This window comes from Akebia trifoliata, chromosome 10 (genome assembly GCF_017979445.1).
Source record: "Akebia trifoliata isolate Shusen 1 chromosome 10, ASM1797944v1, whole genome shotgun sequence".
NCBI lineage: Eukaryota > Viridiplantae > Streptophyta > Magnoliopsida > Ranunculales > Lardizabalaceae > Akebia > Akebia trifoliata.
Window position 1 is genome coordinate 30,800,792 of NC_141384.1, and position 23,278 is coordinate 30,824,069.

General features: G+C 35.3%; 2 protein-coding genes and 1 non-coding gene across 4 annotated transcripts; all 3 read left to right on the plus strand.

The window, feature by feature from the left end:
* Window positions 1–434: 434 nt before the first annotated feature.
* On the plus strand, window positions 435–537 carry LOC147393836 (U6 spliceosomal RNA). Its single transcript, XR_015182460.1, has one exon. It is a non-coding gene; the product is annotated as a U6 spliceosomal RNA (small nuclear RNA).
* Window positions 438–4,428, plus strand: LOC147393837 (pentatricopeptide (PPR) repeat-containing protein). Its single transcript, XM_086456842.1, has one exon. The coding sequence runs from the start codon at window positions 843–845 to the stop codon at window positions 3,606–3,608; it is 2,766 nt and encodes a 921-aa protein (XP_086312968.1). The 5' UTR covers window positions 438–842; the 3' UTR covers window positions 3,609–4,428.
* A 1,688-nt stretch (window positions 4,429–6,116) lies between these two features.
* On the plus strand, window positions 6,117–19,188 carry LOC147393838 (ATP-dependent zinc metalloprotease FTSH 11, chloroplastic/mitochondrial-like). 2 transcript variants are annotated; one of them, XM_086456973.1, is made up of 17 exons: window positions 6,117–6,944; window positions 7,211–7,364; window positions 7,693–7,785; window positions 8,012–8,100; window positions 8,454–8,577; window positions 9,253–9,372; window positions 10,221–10,255; window positions 11,594–11,655; window positions 12,792–12,848; window positions 14,099–14,226; window positions 14,310–14,390; window positions 15,087–15,216; window positions 15,374–15,522; window positions 16,246–16,527; window positions 17,532–17,621; window positions 17,739–17,792; window positions 18,940–19,188. In XM_086456973.1, the coding sequence occupies exons 1-17, from the start codon at window positions 6,322–6,324 to the stop codon at window positions 19,078–19,080; spliced, it is 2,412 nt and encodes an 803-aa protein (XP_086313099.1). In that variant the 5' UTR covers window positions 6,117–6,321; the 3' UTR covers window positions 19,081–19,188. The 2 variants fall into 2 exon arrangements, with proteins under 2 accessions (XP_086313099.1, XP_086313098.1); XM_086456972.1 differs by having other exon boundaries at window positions 6,119–6,944; window positions 10,205–10,255; window positions 12,792–12,849; window positions 14,101–14,226.
* The last annotated feature ends 4,090 nt before the right edge of the window (window positions 19,189–23,278 follow it).

Sequence of the window (23,278 nt, forward strand, 5' to 3'; positions counted from 1 at the left end):
ATTTAAATTTATAATTTAGTGACAAAAAATAAATTTTTTTCAAACTAGATTCTTAAAAAAAATTTCCTCTACATCGCTTTGGCATCAGATCATGTTTTTAGATGCCACAGTGTGAGCTCATGTCCCTTAGTGAGATTTGAAATCTTACTAAGCTAGTCAGGTTAGCCTGGCTGTTTCTTTTCCGCCAAACTCTTTTTTTAATTTTATGTTTATAAACTTAACATTTTTGTGTAAAATGATGCTGCCCAGGATCGAACTGGGGATCTTTAGTGCGTAGCCAAACTCCTTATAGTCCCTTTAGATGGCCCCGAGATGCCACACGTGTCTTGAGAGTATATTTGTAAGGGTCTTAAAAAACACTAAAAATAGTCCCACATCGCCAAGCTGTAAGATTAGCGCTTCCTTTATATACAAACACGTTCAGCATGATAGTTGTCTCTTCGGAGACATCCGATAAAATTGGAACGATACAGAGAAGATTAGCATGGCCCCTGCGCAAGGATGACACGCACAAATCGAGAAATGGTCCAAATTTTTTTGACATTTTTACCCTCAATTTTTTTAATCGTTTTCAGGATCTTCGATTTCTTGCAAGTATTTGCTTATTTGCACTAATTTCTGCAACAATTGTCGAGTTTGAATTGTTTAATTATGATTAATTTTGGATTTGAGTTTTGTTTGCTCGTCTTCTTCGAAAAATTCTATGCACACAAAAAGATTTATTGGGTAAAGTAGATAACCTTTAAAAAAGTACCATTTTTTTTTTTGGCGGAAACACAATGAGATGAAGGGCTCTTCACAACCCAACCACCTCTGATTTTGCTTGTAACGGTCGAATTTCAATGGATAAAACCACCACAATTCATCAACTCAATCTCTCTGTCCCTCAAAACCCATTCACCAAAAAGCGAAACAGAGCCAATCTTCTTATCCCTTGTGTTCTTGGAGTCGCAGAAACCTCAATTTCAAGACCAGTTTTAGTTGACTTTAGAAATTTAGAATCATTGACTTTAGTCAAACAGATGCATACCAAGATGATAAAAGAAGCAGAAAATTTGAAGTCTGATGCTTTGGTGGAAAATTTGATTAGAATGTACTTGAAATTTGGTGATTTTCAGTCTGCTTCAATGTTATTCTTCATGGGTTTTGCTAAAAACTCTTCCCCATTGAGTTTTTTAATTGAAGAAGTAAACAAGGGAGGGGGGAGAACACATGAACTCTTAGAATTTTTCAGGGAATTACATCACAAGGGGTTGGTTTTTAGCAGTAAAGATCTTGTTGTTTTTCTGACGGTATGTGCCGATTCAACTGATTTTTGGTTGGGAGTTGTAATCCATGCATATCTGATAAAGATGGGTTTTGATTCGGATTTCGATTTGAAGTGTGCTTTGATGGACTTCTATGCAAGTAGTTGGGGCGTTAATTATGCCGATCAAGTCTTCGTTGAAATGCCCCTTCGAAAAGTTTCTTTGTGGAACAAAGCAATAATGGCTAATTCACAAAGTGGGTCATGGGTAAAAGTTCTCCATTTGTTTCGAGAGATGCAATTTTCGTCGGTGGAAGCTAATGGTTTTAGTGTTGTTAAGGTTCTGCAAGCGTGCGGGAAACTGCAAGCTTTCAAAGAAGGAAAGCAAATCCATGGCTATGTTATTCGTTCTGCATTCGAATCAAATTTCTTGATTGGTAATTCTTTGATTAGCATGTATGCTAAAAATTCCAAACTTGAATCGGCTAGAACTGTTTTCAAGTTGATGCAAAAACCTACAACAGTCACTTGGAACTCAATCATCTCGGGTTATGCTCTAAATGGTTATCTTAATGAGGCATGGCAGCTCTTCCATGAAATGGAATTGTCTGAGACGAAACCTGACTTGGTAACTTGGAATTGTCTTTTATCAGGCCATTTCCTTCACGGATCCTATGAGAAAGTCCTGATAATTTTGCAGAAAATGCAAAATGTGAGTTTCAGACCTAATTCCAGCTCCATCACATCTGTTATTCAGGCAATTACTGAATTGGGTTCATTGACTTTGGGGAAAGAAATTCATGGTTATGTGATAAGGAATGCGCTTGAGTTTGATGTATATGTCGGAACTTCATTGGTTGACATGTATGTGAAGAATCGTAGCTTAATGGTTGCGAGGGCAGTATTTGATTATATGAAGAATAAAAACATCTTTGCTTGGAATTGTTTAATTTCGGGATATGCCTTTAATGGGCTTTTTGACTTAGCTTTGGACTTGTTGAATCAAATGGAAAAGGAAGGTATCAAGCCTGATTTAGTCACATGGAATGGTTTGATCTCCGGGTTTTCAATGTGGGGCCGTAGTGAGAAAGCTTTGGCCTTGATGTGCCAAATGAAAACGTTGGGGTTGTACCCAAATGTGGTCTCTTGGACTGCTCTTATCTCGGGTTGTTCTCAGATGGGGAACTACAGAGACTCACTTGAGTTTTTCATCCAAATGCAACAACAAGGAATCAAGCCCAATTCAGCCACCATATCAAGCTTACTCCGAGCTTGTGCAGGCATGTCCTTGCTACAAAGGGGTAAAGAAGTACACTGCTTCACAATCAGAAACAGTTTTACCCAAGATACATTTGTAGATACAGCCCTCATTGACATGTACTGCAAATCAGGTAGTTTAAATTATGCCCATCTGGTTTTCAGGAAGATTCGGAATAAAACAGTAGCCTCTTGGAATTCTATGATCATGGGTTTTTCCATACACGGACTCGGGAAAGAAGCGATTTCACTTTTTGTTGAAATGTGCGAAGTGGGTATACAGCCAGACAGTATAACCTTAACGGCTATCCTCTCGGGTTGCAAACATTCGGGTTTGATTGATGAAGGATGGAAGTATTTTGATAATATGAGTAAGGATTATAATGTAACCCCAACACTTGAGCATTACTCTTGCATGGTTGATCTTCTTGGACGAGGTGGGTATTTGGATGAAGCTTGGGATTTTATACAAACAATGCCATTAGAACCGGATGCTAGCATTTGGGGTGCACTTCTTGGGTCATGTAGAATCCATAAAAATTTGGAGCTTGCGGAGATTGCAGCAAAGTACCTGTTCAAGTTAGAACCGTATAATTCTGCGAATTATCTATTAATGATGAACTTGTACAGCATTGCAAACCGGTGGGAAGATGTCGTGAATCTTACAGATATGATGGGTTTTGTAGGGCTTAAGAGTAGGCCAGGATGGAGCTGGACACAAATAGATCAGACGATCCATGTTTTCAGTGTCGAAGGGAAATCCCATCCTGATATAGGAGAGATATATTTTGAGTTATATCGGTTGGTTTCGGAAATGAAGAAATTGGGGTATGTGCCTGATACAAGCTGTGTGTTTCAAAACATCGACGAGGTTGAAAAAGAGAAGGCTTTGCTAAGTCACACTGAGAAGTTGGCTGTTACTCAAGGACTGATCAGGAGAAGAAGTGGACCCGTTAGGGTTATAAAGAACACTAGAGTTTGTGCCGACTGTCATAATGCAGTGAAATACATGTCTCGGGTAAGCAGTCGTGAAATTTTCCTTAGGGATGGTGTTCGGTTTCACCATTTCATGGATGGGAAGTGCTCCTGCAATGACTACTGGTAATAGGGTTTTGTTAACACGTGCCCTAAGGGCACACGTCAAAGTGCATTAAATACACCTTGGGAGTTGATTTTCATATCAGAAGTGTCCCCTTTTTTTTTCCTCCAAAAATACCCCAAATGCTTATTTCCAAGGTGTATTTAATGCACCTTAATGTGTTCCCTTAGAGCACACGTTAACCATCTCAGCCAACTTTCTATTGCAGTCAACTAGTGGAAGATTTGCATCTAAACACACATCCTAGCCAATCAATGGTGATATAAGTACTTGTACAAAGAACACTCATTCAGGAACAAATTTAAGAGCAAGGCTGAAAAGTTCAAATGGGATTCAATGAGACAAATCACTCGCTATGGTTCAGTGTATACTATCATTAACGAGCTTCCTTAGGAGGGCTGCCAAGAGTCAAATGAAGTACAAAGCTTCCAACTTCTGTGCTAAGGTAAAAGCCTCAAAGCTATCTGGGAAAATGATGCAATGGAGAGTAAAGAAACAGTAAAACAATGTATTCTGATGGGTTCAGGCATGGATGATTTCTTTGATTAAGAAATCAAATCCATGGAATTTGAAGCAATGAATCTGTCGTCTAGTGTGATGAGTCAGGAATTGAAGAGCTTCGTTCGTGAGAGATTCAACGAGGAACAAATATTAAGAATATATTTCATAGAGGGTTTATCTATCTCAATATGAATGCATGGACAGCTCCTTGTCATTTCCATTGTAGGGCTTTTTTTTTCCCTTTTCTGGAACAAGATACACTTGTTGTATAGAATTGTTTGATATAGTTTTTCAATTAAGTTTGTTCTATAGTAACTTGAGTTCATGGCCCTCTTGGAATGTTATGTTTTTTCATGTCTTTTGTGTGAATGGTGAAATTTTCTTCTCCTTCAAGGTATTATAGACTCCAATAAATTGCATGAGAGAAACAATAGGTGAGGAAGAACAATGGGAGATTTTTTTGTTTCTTTTGATGGGTGAAAGAAATGAAGGCAATCTTGGCCCAAAGAAAGTAAAATGGAGGCTAATTCCTTGTTGATGAGTTTGCATATGGTGAAATTTGAGCAATCGTGGTTGTTGATGTAAAAATTTGCCACCCCCAAAAATTATAGTCGACCCAAATATTCGGAGTGAGGCTTTGTTGGATACGGGGAAATTACCCGATGGGAATAGTTTGGGTTGGGTACAATTCATTTCTTTTTCATTTAAAATTTTGGCCAAAAAAGAGGGAAAAACAAATCTAATAGGAGTTTGATGACTTTTGAAATGTTTATAATAGAAATATTGTCTTCTAAATAAATTGGGAATAAACCAGCGAGAGATGGGTATAGTGGCCAAGGCCTCCCTCCAAAAAGGGAGAGGTTTTGAGTTCAATCCCCCTTATTGGCTATCTGCAAGGATTTATCCCAACTTACCCAGTATGTGTGGATTGTAGGGTATTGTATCTACCGGGGGCATTTGGGTGAGATATGGTTCTCTAAGAAGCTAGTTGTCTCACCCTTATTAATCAAACCTATGGGTCTGAATACTCCCGTCATCAAAATAGATAAATAAATATCTAAATTAATAATGATACATGAATAATATTCACACGTGTATTGATCAAACTAGGATTTTCACTGGATTGGATTTTAGTCCAATCCAATTGTTGTGGATGGAATTTGGATGGTATCAATTTTGTTGGAGTCAATACATTTTAAAAAATTTTAAATATATATCTTCTAAATTATCTATTTTCTTATGAAAATAACATTCACAAAAGAGTCATGATTTTCTGACTCCCCCTATACTCTCCGGATGTGGGATGTGAGAGAACTGTAGATTTTATTTCCTCAAGATGCCCAATTACACATCCTCATAAACATGTGTACTTGTGTATCTCGAGGAAGAAAATTTATGATTCTATTACATGCCACATCATGAGAGTATGTCTGTCAAAAAATCATTATTCTTCACAAAAATTGATGGTTCATTGAGCAACCATGGTCCAACACTCCAACCTCGTCGGCACGCCGATGTCATATGGCCTTTAAAATAGAGTCTAACTAGCCTTACCAAGCAATGATTTCACCCTCACTAAGGGTCCTTGGGTTCAACCTATGGCATCCAAAACCGTGATATGATGTTTTAGGTTTGTAGAGGATAAAATTATATGAATTTTGAAAAAATATCGAAAAAAGTTAATTTTTTATCATGAAATTTTAATTTTAAAAGTTGAAGTTATGGGGAAGTATGGTAGTCGTTCACTTTCAAAACCCTGGATCAAGTCATGAAGTCGAAAGAAAAAAAAATTAGATTTTTTTTTTTGGATTTGAGTTATTTCATGAAATTAAGAGGGCCATTTGAGAAAAATCGACTCTTATAAGACTTCAAATATTTAATAAGTTAGTAAGTAAAATGTCTCTCTTTAAACTACTAATATAGTGAGGCCACGTGTTTAACTTGAAAGAAAGATTTTGTTACATTTGCAGCTACGATGTACAAAATATTGGTCATCGTAGAACGAGTTACGACTCGGACATGTACAATATCTCTCTTCCCTCTATTAAGACTCTCCTTCTCGATTAGATAAGGTTTTGCCTCTAATTCACTCTTCAGTCTTCTTTGATCGTGAGTCTAATAAAAGTTTAAACCAATTACAGAGGTGGAGAAATGGAGTACAGAGAGGGATAGAGGTTCTTCAAAGAGAATCCTCTAAGGCCCTAGTTTTCTCTTCGCCATGACGGCTCTTCAAGCTTCTCTTCTCTGTAGACCTTCGTGTTCTCATCATATTTCTTCCTCAAAGCCTCCTCACATCTCTCTATCCAATTTTCATCGCATCCACTCATTCAATTCTTCCGTCTCCTTTGTATCTCGTTCATGGAGATCTCACCATCACCAACACAAATCACTGATCCTTTGTTCAATGGTGTCAGAAAATACGAATTCAAGCTCAGATTTGAGTTTCTTTGATCAAAATTCGATTTCGGATGTTGAACATAAACAAAATTACGATTTATCTGAGGAATTTAGTAGCGGAAGTTCCGAACCTGAAGCGGAGGAATCTGTTATGGAGGTTTCTACGGTAGGAGATGTTAGCTCTGAAGTAGAAGTTGTGACAGAATCTGAAAATTCTTTGGAAAAAGACAGAGAAGTGAGTAGATTACCGGTAGTAGTGTTTCTATTGGGAGTGTTAGCTTCCGCAAAAAGTGGATTTGAAAAGCTCGGATTCCGAAAGTGGTTGAATTGGTGGCCATTTTGGCGACAAGAGAAGCGATTGGAAAAACTGATTGCTGAAGCTGATGCCAATCCTAATGACGCAGTAAAGCAGAGTGCTCTGTTTGCTGAGCTCAACAAGCACAGGTTCAACTCTGTAATCTTATCTTTTTCATCAAATTACATTTTTTTTTTAAATTTTGTTAAAAAATGTTCACAATTTGATTTTTCTGTAATTTTAATTAAACATATTCTTGTTAATTAATAATTAAATCTTCAAAGAAAAAAAATAGATTTATTCTTCTTTTTGAAGATTTAATCATAAAATTAGATTTATACATCATTTTGGCATTTAAATATATAATAGTTTAGGATTTAATCATAAAATATTCCCGATTTATTTTTCTTGGCAGTCCCGAGTCTGTCATAAAGCGTTTTGAACAAAGGGATTGTGCAGTAGATAGTAAAGGAGTTGCAGAATATCTTCGAGCTCTTGTGGTTACAAATGTAATAGAAGAATATCTTCCGGATGAGCAATCTGGAAAGTCTTCCAGTCTTCCAGCATTGGTAATGCCAACCCAGAACTTGCTTTTAATTGTCAATTTTTATTTTTGGGTGGCTCATGAATGTTAAATATTCCTCAATCCATAATCCCTAGCATTGGAAAATGTCTGCCTCTAAATTAGTATCAGTTTGTTGAGTACGTAAGTTTTTGGATTCAACTAGTGTTTTGATTTGATTTCCAATTAGATACTCCTATGTGTTTACTTTTCCATATATAGGATATATTACATCAAAATTCGAATATGTTCTTTCTCATTTTTCATTTTCTTAGTATTTGATTTTGTTATAGTTAACAGTCGGCCATGACTAATTGCTGACCTTTTACAAATAGTTGCAAGAGTTGAAGCAGCGTGCATCTGAGAATACAGACGAGCCATTTCCTAGCCTTGGCATATCTGAGAAGCAGCCGTTGCATGTGGTGATGGTAAGAAGTAATACATTATTACAAATTGGTTCATTTGCTGTTTGTGGAATATATTTTGTGATAATTACTCATTTGCTTCACTTCTCAAAAGGAAAAAAAGAAAAATTCATCATCAAAAATGAGAGATAGATTGCTGTGTTTTTGAGTGTCCTCCAACAGCTGTGTTCTTGTAATATTCTTCATTTACAGCTTGCAATGCTTAGCTTGTGGTTTCTTTCTGTATTAGGTTGACCCTAAAGCATCAAACAAATCAACACGTTTTGTGCAAGAGTTCATCTCAACTATCTTGTTTACGGTTGTTATTGGCTTGATGTGGTATGATGTTGTTCCATATCCCTACACCTTTTTTACTTGATACTATTCGTTAATGAAAATTCTTCATTCTTTTTCCTGTTATTATCGTTTTTTTTTTGGTCTTCATTACCTTGTGCGCTTCTGGCTTTGTTGAATTATGGAGATTTTGTTTTCTTCTACATGCCTATTAAGGTTTCCTGTTGGGACTTATCTGTTTCATTCAACACAGTCAAGTTCCCAACACAAATGAATTCATAGCATTTTTGGTTGAAATACATGACGTTTTGAATTGTTGTTACATCAAGGCATGACCTTGTTTCTTTTAACGTTTCTTGGAGTTTTCAATTGTTTAAAAGTACAAGCATTTTTTCCAGGGTAATGGGTGCAGCTGCACTTCAAAAATATGTAGCTGGCTTAGGTGGAATAGGTGCTTCTGGTGTTGGCTCAAGTTCTTCATATGCCCCAAAGGAGTTAAACAAAGAAGTCATGCCTGAAAAGGTAGATGTTGATACTCTATGCCCAAGCTATCTTGGGTTTGCAATTTGTATGATACTAGTTTTATATGAGTTTTCTTATGAGACTTAACTTGCATATATATATATGTTTTTTTTTCAAATATCTTTTTCTTGTACTTTATTTTGAAAAATGAGACAGATTGGGTGCTGTCGTAGCATTGTAGACGCAGGTGCTGTGCTCACAAATCAGAGGTTGAAAATCAGATTTTATTGTGTTTCTTTGGACCTCATAATCAAATCCAAATTCCATACAAAATCTGGAAAGTTTTTCTAAGCAATTATATAATCCATTGCAACTGTCCATCACGGCCCAAAGGAATTATATTACTGGTTTGATTACATAATTAGTTGATATCATTTACTATCACAATATTTTTCTGACTTGTTGGCTTGTCCATCAGGGCCCATAACTTTAATCTTCCTGTCCCTACCTTGTTAAAAATATCCCCCCACAACCCGAACCCTAAACCTTCTTTTCCAGATTCATATGATCTTTACATCAGACACCCTAGACCTTTTTGATTTATCCAATAAGAACCCTAAATCCTTAGTTGTTCAACATACCACATCCAAAACTATCAGTTATTATGGATCAATTGATATATGATATATAACCTGCATGTTTCTTCCTTTCACCTATTAATTGACTTTCCTGCAGAATGTGAAAACCTTTAAGGATGTTAAAGGCTGTGATGATGCAAAACAAGAACTTGAAGAAGTAGTAGAGTACCTAAAAAATCCAGCAAAGTTCACTCGTCTTGGAGGGAAGCTGCCCAAGGTATGTTGAGATCTTTAAGTTCCTATGAATTATACTTCTACAGTAGTACACAGGAGATGGTTTTCCATGTATATTTCTATGTTTGCAATTCTTTCCTTTCTTTGATGGATATGGTAATGTTTGCTAGAAGTTCGAACAAAGATACAACAAAAATATTGCTAAGTTAATATTTTAAGGAAACTATTTTTTTCCAGTTTTTACACAAACCATGCTTTGTTTTTTGAAATGGTTTCAGAAGAAAAAGCAAAACAGAAACTATGGATGGTTAGCTCATGCTTTCTTCTGTGCTACGATTATTGGTTTAGTTTTTTTTTTTTTTTTTTTAATATCTAATTATATTGAGATATTTACAAAAAAGTGATCCACTTTTGACGAATTTACGATTCCAGCTCACTGTTCATATTAATTACCAAAATGTGAACGATAACGAATTCAGAGGTTTTTAAAGTGACTATTTCGCAGGTTTAAAGTGACAATTTCACTTTGAAGCTGCAAAATTGTCACTTTAAGCCTGCGAAATAGTCAGTTCTTTCTGAATTTTTTTTTAACGAAAACATGATTGTTCACGTTTTGGCAATTAAAATGAAAACTTTCCGGAATTGTAAATAACTCATTTTCAGCTCACGAATTAGTAATTCACCCAATTATATTTTTCTAATTGATTATCTATTTTTTAATTTATATTGGTATTTATTTTTTGAATTATGTGTGGCACTGATGCCTTTTGATTCCTTGATTAGTTGTTTTATTAGTCATTTTGTAGTATCGTTTAGTGTAGCTTCTGCTTTCTTCTTGCATTTTGGTTATGACTGAGTCTAATAGGACTTCACAGGGAATTCTTTTGACAGGATCCCCTGGGACAGGAAAGACACTGCTTGCTAAGGTAAGGCGTTATGTGTATATTATTGTCCAAATTTTTTACCTTGTGTTATGATTTTCTTACTCCTTTTTCTGTAGTTATTTGAAAATATAAACTTGCTTGTGCTACTAGGGAAGTTTTTTGGGTTGGCACATTTGATATGTTATTTTTGAGTTAAAATATAGTCCTTAGCTACGCTTTTTTTTGCCAAGTATTTCTAGTGTTAGCCAATTTTGTTCACCATACCTTGTATTTAGTGCCACTTTTTGAATTTAAAAACCCACTCAACCTAGGGTATATGCCTCTAGGAATTGGCATTATTTATCTTGTATTTCTGATTTTTAGCCTTCTTAATCCTAATTTTGGATCTCATGGCTTATCGGCATGTCTGGAAAGTTATTTGATATGATCTGGAAAGTTATGTTCTATTATACATGTTTATCCCTGGAGCTGCCCCTTTATTAATAGGACCAAGAGAAACGGAAACTTCTTTTCTTCTTAGCACAACATTGAAGCCAAGAGCTTGTTCAGGTTGCTTTTTCAGATTTTGTCATGCTTCATTCTCATTACTATTATTGGGGGAGAGAGAAAAGAAGTTTGAGCCACCAAACTTTTCGGAAAAAAAACTTGAAATTGAACCACCATGGTTAAGGTGGTGTGAAGGTTCATCTCAAAAAGCCATTCAGGGGTGTGTGGAGGAACCAAAGACTTTATGGGTATGGGTGCCAGAATAGGCAATGGGAGGGAAACTAATGTCTTTCTTCCTATGGGACAGGATTACATTCATTCTGATTTCAGGAAGGGTAGCTTATAATGTGGAAAAAGGTGATCGAGTCAAATTTTGGGAGGTTCTATGGTGTGGGGAGGAGGCACTTTCCCATCCATTCATGCCTTCTCGGACTACAAAGGAATCCAAATAAATGAGTTTTGGAATATCGAAGGAGATGTGCAATTACTAGAGTACAAAGGTGGGACCTGGGCTTCCAAAGAAATTTCAATGACTAGGAGTTGGACGATGTTGGGAGGCTTCTGGGTGTTCTTCAGAACGAGAGAGAAGTGGAGGAAGAAAATAGAGGAGTGTGGATAATCCTCCCTATGTTTACTACCCACACTCCCAGTTTGTTAACTTCTATGTGCATAACTGAAGATGCCAGCTTGCTAAGTTGGTTAAAGTCTGAGTGTTGACACTACGACTTGGTTCAAAACCTACAAATCTCACTTGCCTAACTAAAAAAAGTTCAATGTGCATATCTTTCTTTTATAGTGAATCAGATGCTTATTTGTCTACATTTATCCCTTATTTTTGGTCCATAATTTACATCCTCAATTGTACATGTGATTGTTGCATTTGGATCTTTGAAGGCTATTGCTGGTGAAGCTGGGGTACCTTTTTTCTATAGAGCAGGTTCTGAGTTTGAGGAAATGTAAGTATCTTCCTTGTTAATCTATAAATAGTTTTGGTGGTCCTATGGTAATAATATAGTAAAATTTATGTTATTTATCATTGCAAGGGATACAAATGCATCTATCATTTTTCATTTCTTAAGTTTGCTTCAACCTGCACCAACACATTCTTGACCAATTTATTAAATTTGACCATACCATATCAATTGACTCTCTTCACTTTATATCCTATTAGTGCACTTTTACCTTCTCAGGCTCACTGGAATGTGCTTATTTCTGATTCTGTATTTTTTGGCGTGCTTCTGTCACAAAAAACTTTACATTAGTCATCCAGCTTAATTCTATGGGCAACATCATCGATATTCCCCAATTACCCACCCCCACTGTAAATGAATCGAGATTAAAAGAGGGTCTCTGTTTTGGGCATCTCATGCTCATCAATCTTACATATCCCCAGTGATTTTGATTTACAAGCTCAAAACTCATTTCTTCCCCAACACCCACCAGATTCTGTCTTATTATAAGCTTTCTCCAGGTCATTAAGACCATGTGAGATTTTCAATCTTCTTTTTAAACTTCTCCATATGTTGTCTATGTAATATGATAGCCCCTTCCTGGCTTTAAGTGGAACCAGTTTAAGGATATCCTTGTTTGCCATCTTAATCTTTGAACCATCACTTGTTTCTATATCGTTCTGTATGATAGGCTTGTAAAGAAAAAATCATTCATAGGTTATTATACTGGTTTGCTTCAGACTGCTTCCATTCCACTAAGGGCCTAAGACAAACAAACTTTTATGCTGGATTATGTGTCAGTATTTGAGCAACTTTTAATCCTGAAATTGGTTTCAGTTTGAACATTTGGAGAAGCTTGTCCCTGGAATACACAGATATAGAATGCATATTCCCCTTGATGACATTCGTAATCTTCATTTTTGTATCTTTCTGCTGTATATTTGCTTATGCATTATGTTATTGCCCCACACTTTGGTACAAAACAAAGTCTTATCCAAGATTTGGGATCATATAAACAAATCATGTTCCTCGATTCCACTCTCATATGGTTAGAAATTAATGAACCAGTTCTTAAGGTATTGAAAGAAGTTAGGTATCTTTAGGACAAAGTCTTAATGTGTGGTGAGGTCTTTTTATTCCAGGTTTGTTGGTGTTGGTGCTCGGCGTGTACGGGGCTTATTTCAAGCTGCTAAAAAAAAGGTGATTGTTGTTGTTGTTATTATTTTTTCGTAGTATAAAATCGTTATCACTAATATCTCCTGATGAATGAATTCCTTATGGGTTGACGGAGACTTAGTGTCCTACCATGGAGGATCTAGACCAACATCATACTGTCAGTTGGTGCACATTATATGATGTAGGACATTTACAACTCTAAGCAATGTTCTTATTCTATTAGGTTTTATTTCTATTTCTAGTTCTAGTAGGATTTATATTTCATAATTATGTTAGGAGTACAATTCTTTGTTAGTTTCTAATTTGTTTTAAATTTATTTTTATTATTTAGGCTATAATTAGAAGTGTTCAATTTGAGTTCTAATAGGATTTGAAAGTTAGTATTATGTTAAGAATGTTAATTTTTAGTATTTTAGTAGAATTATAAGTTGTTATGATGGAGTTATCTATATATGGACCTCCAAATCTGAAAATTCAAGAAAAAAAACAATAATCAATTCAATTATCTTTTCTCTTTTAATTACTTTTTCGTTTTATGCTTTATTTTTTCAAGGTATTGCTTGTTTATTAATTGAATCTATTGATTCAAATTGATTTTGAGTGTTCCATTGAATACAATCTATCAAATCTATTGATTAACACGCTTCCGCTACGTCATGATGATATCTTCAATTATGCATGAATAGATATCTGAAACAATGAGAATCTGTTACCACAAGAAAAAATCCTAGAAGCCAAATTCTTATGGAAAAAAAAAAGATAGTCTGGCACCTCAAGTTCAAGGATGTGAGAATTCTTCTGGGGGAAACATTCTAATCCAGTTTTCCATATAGAAACACAAAACTGGTAGACATTAATAATTATTATGGGAACAACAGTGGTGTAACAACCTTCAAGAACATAATGAAAACATGATTGCAAACTTCTGTAAACTATAAATCCTCTTCTGATATAAAAATAGACTGCTAGCTTCTGTAAAAGAGATTATGTGCGGGTAAAATCATTATGGCAATCCTGATTTCCTATTCCACTACGTCAGGACTTCACGAAATCAGTTTTAAAGTCTTTTAAAACACGAACTGAATATAATAAGCTTGTTTTCATCTTTTTTATTTTCAGAATTCCTCATGTCCAATCCTTCAATAAGATGTCCTCCTGTTTTGCAAATATAATTTCTACGTGTAATTGTTGTCTTTCTTTTAAGTGTCATACCTTCTGTGACAGTTATCTAGTGCATTTGTGCTTATTGCACCTTTTATCTACCATCATTCACAGGCACCTTGCATCATTTTCATTGATGAAATAGATGCAATTGGATCCACTCGAAAGCAATGGGAAGGACATACAAAGAAAACATTGCATCAGCTGCTTGTTGAGATGGACGGCTTTGAACAGAATGAGGTACATTTGGATATTCTCACCAAATTAGCCGTATGAATTTATTTGCTCATTTCTTAATCCGGTTAGATCTTCTTATGTAGTAGGGCATAATATTGATGGGTGCGACAAACTTACCCGATATTCTTGATCCTGCTTTAACAAGACCAGGCAGATTTGACAGACATGTAAGTTTTTCTTAGATATCTTGATAACAGGAATGTTGTTTTGGCTGAAGTTAATTTTGAAGTTTGGAATTGTACTCTTATGAATTGATCCAGAAAAAAAAAATGTTTATGACTGATGAGAAGTAGGCCCATTAAATACTACTGATGAATTCTGCTTATCTAGTGCTTCTTTTACAAATACTTTGCTGATCCCAGCAAAGTATTGTAAAACCTACTTTAGAGTGAGTTGATAGAAGTCAGGGGCTTAATAAACTTCACCAATTTTCAGATGCTATTACGATCCAGCAATCCCTATTATCAAACTCCATGAAATGCTTATTTGGTGCTAGCAAATTCGTTATGACAGCTATAGTTGAATTTTTGTTCAATATTATTTCTGATATTGTTGTTCACCCAGTCATGTGAACCTTGAGAACTGGATAATACTTGAATGGTCTCTACTAACTGGTCTGATTTAGCCTGACTTCTGTTTTTCTACACTAAATTCATGGTCAATCTTTCTCGTGATTTTGAACTCAGTTTTCTTGTCCTGCATCTTTCGTCATTTGGTTTCAAAGCTGAATTTTTGGGAATACTTGAGTCTTCCATGTCTTATGGAACTTGGGATATTTCTTGTCTTATCTTCACACTGTAATCAAAATTTAGTTATCAATTCCTGCATTTGAATATTGCAAAACCTAATCAGTCTCCTTCCAGATTGTTGTTCCAAATCCTGATGTGCGAGGTCGTCAAGAGATATTGGATCTCTATTTACAGGATAAACCATTGGATGAGGATGTAGATGTCAATTCAATTGCCCGTGGTACTCCTGGGTTCAACGGAGCAGGTGTGTTTTGTTTGTTCCAACTCAGGACCAACTTTTATTTGCACCCAATACTATGTGGCTATTTTGCCAATAAGAGTATGTTTATGAAGGATGTTTTTGAGACATGTACATCGTCACCCACTAAATCTCCTCTTTCTCTCATTTTCCCTTTTAATAGATCTGGCAAATCTGGTGAACATTGCTGCCATTAAGGCTGCCGTTGAAGGTGCTGAGAAGTTGACTGCTTCACAGTTGGAGTTTGCAAAAGACAGGATAATGATGGGTACAGAACGGAAAACAATGTTCCTATCAGAAGAATCCAAAAAGGTAAGCATATTATCTAGGAGAAATCTAGAGTAGAAGTTGAACCTGTAGCTGAAATTTTTGGTGTTCTACACTACAGCTTGGAATGGAAGAGATTATTACACCTGTCAGGCATAGTGACAATCTTTTACTTTCTGAAAAAGTCACAATAAATGAGCAACTTTTTCAATCGGCAGTTTAATCCTGAAGTTTTGAAAATTACATTTTTTTATATTATTTTTATATGATAAATAAATGTTTCTAATGTGATGTGGAACCCTAGCAGGTGCCCTTCTACTACTCTTCTATCGCCTGCTTTGTTTGGTCTGGTTTTACATCAGAGAAAATCTCAGGTTAACTATTTGGGTAGACCAGAACGGTCAACCAACGACATACATGGGGCATACATGACAGAGGGTCAGACCCAACTAGGAATCCCTTAGGCCACCTATAAAATAAAAAATAAAAAATCTCCTAGGCCAACATCAACCAGTTGGGATGGTCCTAACCATCTTATGTGTAGAATAGTTTTGGTTGTCCATAAGGGTCGATTTGGCCTGTTATATGTCCTTACCTGCTGATTGGTAAGTCTCGTACAACTATGCCATTGGCAAGCCATCGGCAAGCCATCTTGTGGTACTTTTGATTCCACCTAGGAGAATTCGACATAGAATTGTGCATAAATTGCATTGGTATGCATATTTTATTTATTTGAAGTGACATTAAGATATTTAACTTTTTTCTCAGCTTACAGCGTATCATGAGAGTGGCCACGCAATTGTTGCATTCAATACCGATGGTGCACATCCCATTCACAAGGCCACAATAATGCCACGGGGTTCTGCTTTAGGGATGGTTACACAGCTCCCGTCGAATGATGAGACATCTATAAGCAAGAAGCAGTTATTAGCACGCCTTGATGTTTGTATGGGGGGAAGAGTTGCAGAAGAGCTTATCTTTGGTCAGGAACATGTCACAACTGGAGCAAGTAGTGATCTTTATACGGCTACCGAGCTTGCAGAGTATATGGTATTCACTTCAGGCTATGCTCCATATATGTTGATATTTTAAAATATCTTGTGAGTTAAAAGACTTGAAATGAAAGAAAAGAAAAACCTTGATTTCTTGCTAGAAATTGCAAGTCTTAGTTCTTATTAAAGTTTAACAAAGTATTCTTTCCATTCTCTCAAGCTTTCGATTATTATATATATAATAAAACAAAATAGTGGACCCTACTTATTTGTCTCAAGATTTATACCCCATAAGAAATGTATCTCGAGGACAAGTTTTCTTTTCTCTTCTTCCTCTTCCGAATATATCACCAAGTTTATTCTCTTTCTTCTTCTACCCTTTCCAATATTTGCCCCTCCGATTTTATTGTCTTTCCTCTTCAACACCCCCCTCCCCCCCATCTTTTTCATAATAATACATATCCAACTTTATTATTTTTTCTCTTTTACCCCTTAATTCCAAAGATTTTTTAGTTATACCCCCTTTTAACTTTGTTATTTTTTCTCTTTTACCCTCTTAACCCCAAAAAGGGTGCCCATGCTGTAGGCACGGGAAACTCTAGTGAATATATATATAATAAAACACCACAGTAGGTCTCATTTTTGTAGAGGACAAACTTTCATCCAACCAAGATAAACATTCCATCCACACTACAATTTTTGTGGGGTCCACTTTATTGCCTTTCCTCTTCACTTCCTCTAATTTTACTATATTTCCTCTTTACTTCTTTTACTCATTTTGTTATTTTTCATTTTTTACCCCTTAACCTCAATTTTTTTTAATAATATTTCCTAACTTTTTTTTTTTTTCCGCTTTAAACCCCTTAATCCCAAAGAGGATGCCCGTGTCATGGCATGGGCGAACTCTACTATATATATGAGAAAGCAGGTCACTTTATAACCTTTATATTGCCTGAAAAATTTCTAGCCAAAGAGCTGTGATTATGTCTAGGTTCATTTAAAGGAACACAACTCTTTTCAGTGTCATCCTTATGATTCATGGCAAACTTTTTTCTATGCCAGGTATCAACTTGTGGGATGAGTGATGCAATTGGACCAGTTTATATCAAGGAGCAACCTGGTACAGAGTTGCAATCACGCATTGATGCAGAAGTATGTTTTATAAATATTGAATTGTGTTGTTCCCAATGACGGATCTAGCAATAGTAAATTATAAATTTTTTGATGACTTGCTCATGATAATTGATGAGTGTGGTATAAATACTGCAGGTGGTGAAACTCCTAAGAGAAGCTTATGATCGTGTTAAAGCTCTACTAAAAAAGGTTTATTCTATAAGATCTCATTCATTCTTTGTTTAATACAAAAGAAGAGAAAATCTAAGGACCCTTTCTGCTAGTCGGTAAGAACTAAGAATGAATGGTCTATCAAAATTATTAGTTGGCAAAAATTTCCGACTCAATTGAGTGATCCTAAGTCTTACATCTGATTTACTGTTATTTTAAACAACTGTTAACTAATTTATATACATATACATGCATGCATATGCTGCTTGTAGCATTAACCTTCAGTCTCTGCAGTTATCAGTAATGCATTTTGATGCATTGATTGTTAAAAACAGTCTGTTATCTAAATTTCTTGTAGATTTGGATTGCTAAGATGTGCTATCCAAGTTGAAGATTTTAATGTATTATACTGCACTTATATCTTTATGGAAGTTGATACTGGATCCCTGGAAACATGATAACTAGGTGCTCAAACTCACAAAAATAAACAAGTGAAGATTAGGTTTCTAGGGTTTATGTTGTCTAGATAGGGCTGAACCGTATGGGATTAGGGATTCAGTTTAACTAGGATATGGTTCTAGTTTTCATTTCTTGGCTTCTTGCAGTACTGTTTGAGGTAACTGGTAACTTGCTAGTGGTAACCCTCTTCATATTGTATATTCTGTTTATTGAAGAGAGCTGCTATTGGCACCCCAACTTTTACTTATTATACCCCAATTTGAATAAAAAAATAAGTCAATGGATGAGAACGAGTAAAAGTTTGGGTGCCAATAGAAACTTTTTTTTTTTTTTTCCAATTTCTATTTGGTAGATTTAGGGTTTTATATGGGCCTAATCCTAATTGTAAACAACTGTTGAAGTCATTTGAATGTGTTATAATGCTTTGTAATGTTTGAATGGTGTGTTTTAATCTTTAATTAGGGTGTGATAAATAATTTAAGAAATTGGGGTGTAACAAGTAAAGGAATAAAGAGAATTTTCTACTAAAATTCGAATCACAGTTAGGGTGCCAATAGCAGCTCTCTAATTGAATCACATGAAATCATATATGCAATAACATGAAATATGTATGGACCAAAGGAATAAAGAGAATTTTCTACCTACTAAAATTCAAATTTGTATAGAACATATAACATTTCTGTGGCTCTGACCATCTTTTTTTTTTTTTCTTTCTTTTTTTTAAAAGCATGATAAGGCATTACATGCAGTTGCAAATGCCCTTCTCGAGTACGAGACTCTCAGTGCAGAAGACATAAAGCAGATTCTTATTCCTTCTCAGGAAGGACCGTTATACGAACAACAAGAAGAGGAGCTTGCATTGACTTAGCATCCATGCTTTTGAAATGTAGTCTTTTCCAACTGTTAAGGGGAGCAGTGTACAGTGTACCAAAATATTCCAGGTAATTTATTTACAAAGATCTATAATTTTCTCTTATCTTCAATGTTTAGAAAATAACTTTTATTATTATAACTTGAAGATTTACAAAGCCACTCCATTGTTTAAGAATTGTAAACTTGCAACAAGTTTGTCAGAAAGAACAAAAATGATACTTTAATTAGGATCATCAAGACCAATTATTCCTAAACCTGAAACTCCACACATTGATCATTCCATCAATGCTTCGCTCCTTAATGGCTGATGGCCTGAGCAGTAGAAGTCCATAAAGTCCAGACTAATCAACCACATTACCAATAAAATGACCATTTTCTTCATCTTCTACACTAAATCTATATACTTTACTGTTAAAGGTTCAGTTTTTCATCATCATGGTGGATGACCAAAAAGAACATGGATTGTGGTGGTGAGAGTGGATATGAACACATTTGAATTAAGAAAAATATGATTTCAGACCATTGAATGGAGGAACAGGATTCGTTCTGCTGGCCCCACGTGGCATTTAGGGTACTTCTTATTGAATCGGGTACCTTAGATCAAGTGAGATACTCAATCCATACCCTAATCTATGAATATTTACTCCATCTCTTGATATATCTACACAATACAATTATAAATTAGTGATTTAGTACCAATAAAGTAAACATACCAAATGCTTCAGGGTAAAAATATGAGATCAATCAAACCTGAGATCCAAATGATTTTATATAGGAGGAACTCATCGTGGTCGTGGGCCACTAATAGATTATGTTCTTATCTTCACTATGACAATACATACACACACACACACGCACACATACACACACACACACACACACACACACACACAAAACTATTACGATGAGAGGTGGATTGCTGACACTAAAATTGTCTTCCAAAATTTCCCTTACAATACATTTGAACTTAATAATTATTAGGGTCTTATTTCTTTAAAAAAAAAAAAAAAATCAAAATAAAGAAAATTACAGATGCAGGACTCCAATAAACATTTTAGTTAATTTGTTAAAATTGGAGGACAAAAATACCTGTCAATCGTCTCGACTAATATAAAATGGGATAAGGGTACGATGTAAATTCAAAATTCCCCTAATTAATATTTTAAAGTACAAAGATATTCTTGTAATATACTAAATTATAATTAGGATTTAAAATTAGATTATCTATTTAAAATTTTTAAATCAATTATAAACATAAATCATAATTTATGTAACACAACCCCGAGAAGGTGGCTTCGTAGCAATTTTGAATCCAATAAGCCGTGAGAGTCCATAGGTTGTGTGTTTAATACCTAGTATGAGCAATATTTTCTTGGGCCACCCGTTAGGACGGTCCATCACTTACTTGGTGCATGTGATGTGCAGGCGTTGCACATGCCCGGGGGAGGGCCCCATGTCTTGGTCCCAGCCCTGGGTCATCAGGTCCCCCTAGTCAGATGTAAGTCTAGACACCCCCTTCACCCTTGTTATCAAAAAGAAAAGAAAATAATAATTTATGTAATGCATGTGCATTCCCACATGCAACCTACTAGTAAAATAAAATAATTGATGACATGGTTCGATACTGTGAATGACGCCACCCAAAAACTCTATGAATCTGATTTAATGCGTCAGAGTGTCTTTAATAGGTACCGCATTGGTCCCAAAAAATGACAATGGGAGATCAAGTAAGTTGCAACTATGTCGATATCAACGAAAAAAATCTCCTCACGAATTATCAGCCATGAAAATCTAAAATCTGTCCTAGAAACTACCAGTCAAGATAATGTGTATGTGGACATCCAAGAAGACAGATCTACAAATTACTCATTGAATTTATGGTCCAAAAAGTGCATGTGACAAGGTTCTTTAATGGGGTGTGACCACCAAAGCTTTTTGTGCCAAAGGGCACATTATTCTATACAGCTCGAATGTTACTTTTCCAACAGAGACGAGTTGCCTCATCAAACTCGGTCTCCACACAACAAGTGTAACCTGTCAAGAGCACTGTTTTAGAACACTAGAAGTTTGGTCAAATCTCTAAAAGCGGACCCTTTTGCTTCTTAGAAAGAGACATCAATTCTTTATCTTACAGAGAAACCTACACAAATTATTATTATAGAAAGAGTCATCTCAAACTTTCAAGGGCACATGCTGCAAAAGTAGTTAAATTGATCTAAACCGTCCATGTGATGGACCACCAATAGTTGCAAATATTGGACGACAATCTTAACTGTATCTTATAATAACAAAAAGAAAAACCAAAGAACTTTCTATCAAATTGCCATGACAAAGACCGCTAGAGAAGTTGACAAAAACCACCTAAAATACTAACTGTTTCTTGATCAAATGTACCAGGATAGGAATCCATTTTGTTAACAATCTCTAGGAAAATTTCTCATCTCAAGGGTTTGTTTGATGGAGAGCCTCAAACATTGTTTGGGGTTTTACTTTTCTTTTTAAAGGACTTGCCTCCTAACTTCTTTTTTTTTCATTAAAGAATTTTTATTTAGAAAACCATTTATTCCTCATCAAGTCTGATGGTCTCACAACTGAGGACTATAATCAATCTGGACCATCTAATAAATGGATCAGTTAAGCTAGACCCATGACTTAATTGGTTGGCATCTTTCAATGCAAACTTAGATATGGTAGAGTTCAAGAACAGCTAACCCACCAAACTTAATTTTAAGAAAAATAAAGAATGGATCAGATCTCTGAACTGCCTAAAGACAATATAAACAAGAGTCTGACTAGGAAAAGAGGCTTTACTAAGCCTCGTCCATCGATAAAAGGGTCTTGAGATGCGTAAAACAAGTCATTGAGTTGAAAATGAACTGTCACTGAAAATCAAATTTTCAACTAAGGGATTTTTATGGATTTTTTTTTCAAATTACTATAGAGGATCCAGTCCCTAGTTTATAAGGTCATAAAACAGTTCTCTATGGTCTTTATCTTATCAATTGGTTCTTAATCATCCAATCAGTTAAAATCATGATATTGTCAAATCACGAATGAATCTGATCGCCCACCAATTAGGTCACTTATGTAAGTAATCAAATTATTATGTTACCCAAATGGTAGTGAAGGAACCATCCAAAATGTTTGCCAGCGAAGCTGACTTACTGTTTTTTTTTATTTTTTTTTTATATACTAATGATTTTCTAACTCAAAATTTTTCACACGGTCTGTACTCGACTGACATGGCAAGCTCATAGAACCATTGATCATTTTCCTTGTGTATTCCGAAGAAAAAGATTTATGACTTTGTGCCCTTGCCACGTCAAGCGCATACACATCATGTGCAAAAATTGAGTCAGAAAATCACGACTTTTTCTTATATTAGTATTGCATAGTTTCCACTTTTTCAACCAACAAAAAGTAAACCGTGGAGTGAGTGAGTGAAATCGATGATCAGAGGACCACAAAATCATCATTATCAAGGCCTTATCCCAAAGATTTGTGGTCTGCAAAAGAAATCCTGTTTCTCCATTCAATTCTATCAAAAACCTTTTATTGAAAGTGAATTCATATCTGCTTTCACTATCTAAGGTCTTCAAGTGTGGGCCAAAACAAGAACATGCAATTTAATGGCGGGTGGGGGACTATTATGAAAAAAGAAAATGGAATAAACACCACAAAAGAAATTTCAGAAATTTTATATATAAAACAATAATATTTGAAGAACTACTTAAACATGATTACAAAGAGTTAACGAATAAAGGAGGAAATTTCTTCTACAAGATAACAAAACCTAAGATTCATTACTTTTCAAAAAACAAAATTCCAAAACTAAAATCTAATGGGAACAGCTTTTCCAAAGTGGAGTGATCTTGTCGGACACGTTTTATATGGCTAGATGCAATGAATATGAATACATGATAAACACATTCACTACTATTGATTGGTTCAAATGTTAATCAAGAGAATTCAGCTCACCTGGCAAAATAAAAACGTGTCTGGCGATACTATTACACTTTTTGAAAAATAGTATGACATGGCAATAAGAGTAAGACCAGAAAAGAAAAAGAACAAAACAAAACAAAAAAAAAGTGATGTTTTGAGCTTTTCAGAAGATCTAAGTCTTATTTCCCAATACCTTAAGAGGATCAATTCGGAGACTCGAATAAACTGTCGCTCATCGTAACTAGAAC

Bases quoted from the DNA above. Each gene is read 5' to 3' on its own strand.
- LOC147393838 (XM_086456972.1), top strand. From the start codon at position 6,322: ATGACGGCTCTTCAAGCTTCTCTTCTCTGTAGACCTTCGTGTTCTCAT. The intron at 8,101-8,453 runs GTATGATGTTGT...CATTTTTTCCAG, and splicing joins GTTGTTATTGGCTTGATGTG to GGTAATGGGTGCAGCTGCAC. The intron at 15,217-15,373 runs GTGTGTTTTGTT...CCCTTTTAATAG, and splicing joins TCCTGGGTTCAACGGAGCAG to ATCTGGCAAATCTGGTGAAC.
- LOC147393837 (XM_086456842.1), top strand. From the start codon at position 843: ATGGATAAAACCACCACAATTCATCAACTCAATCTCTCTGTCCCTCAA.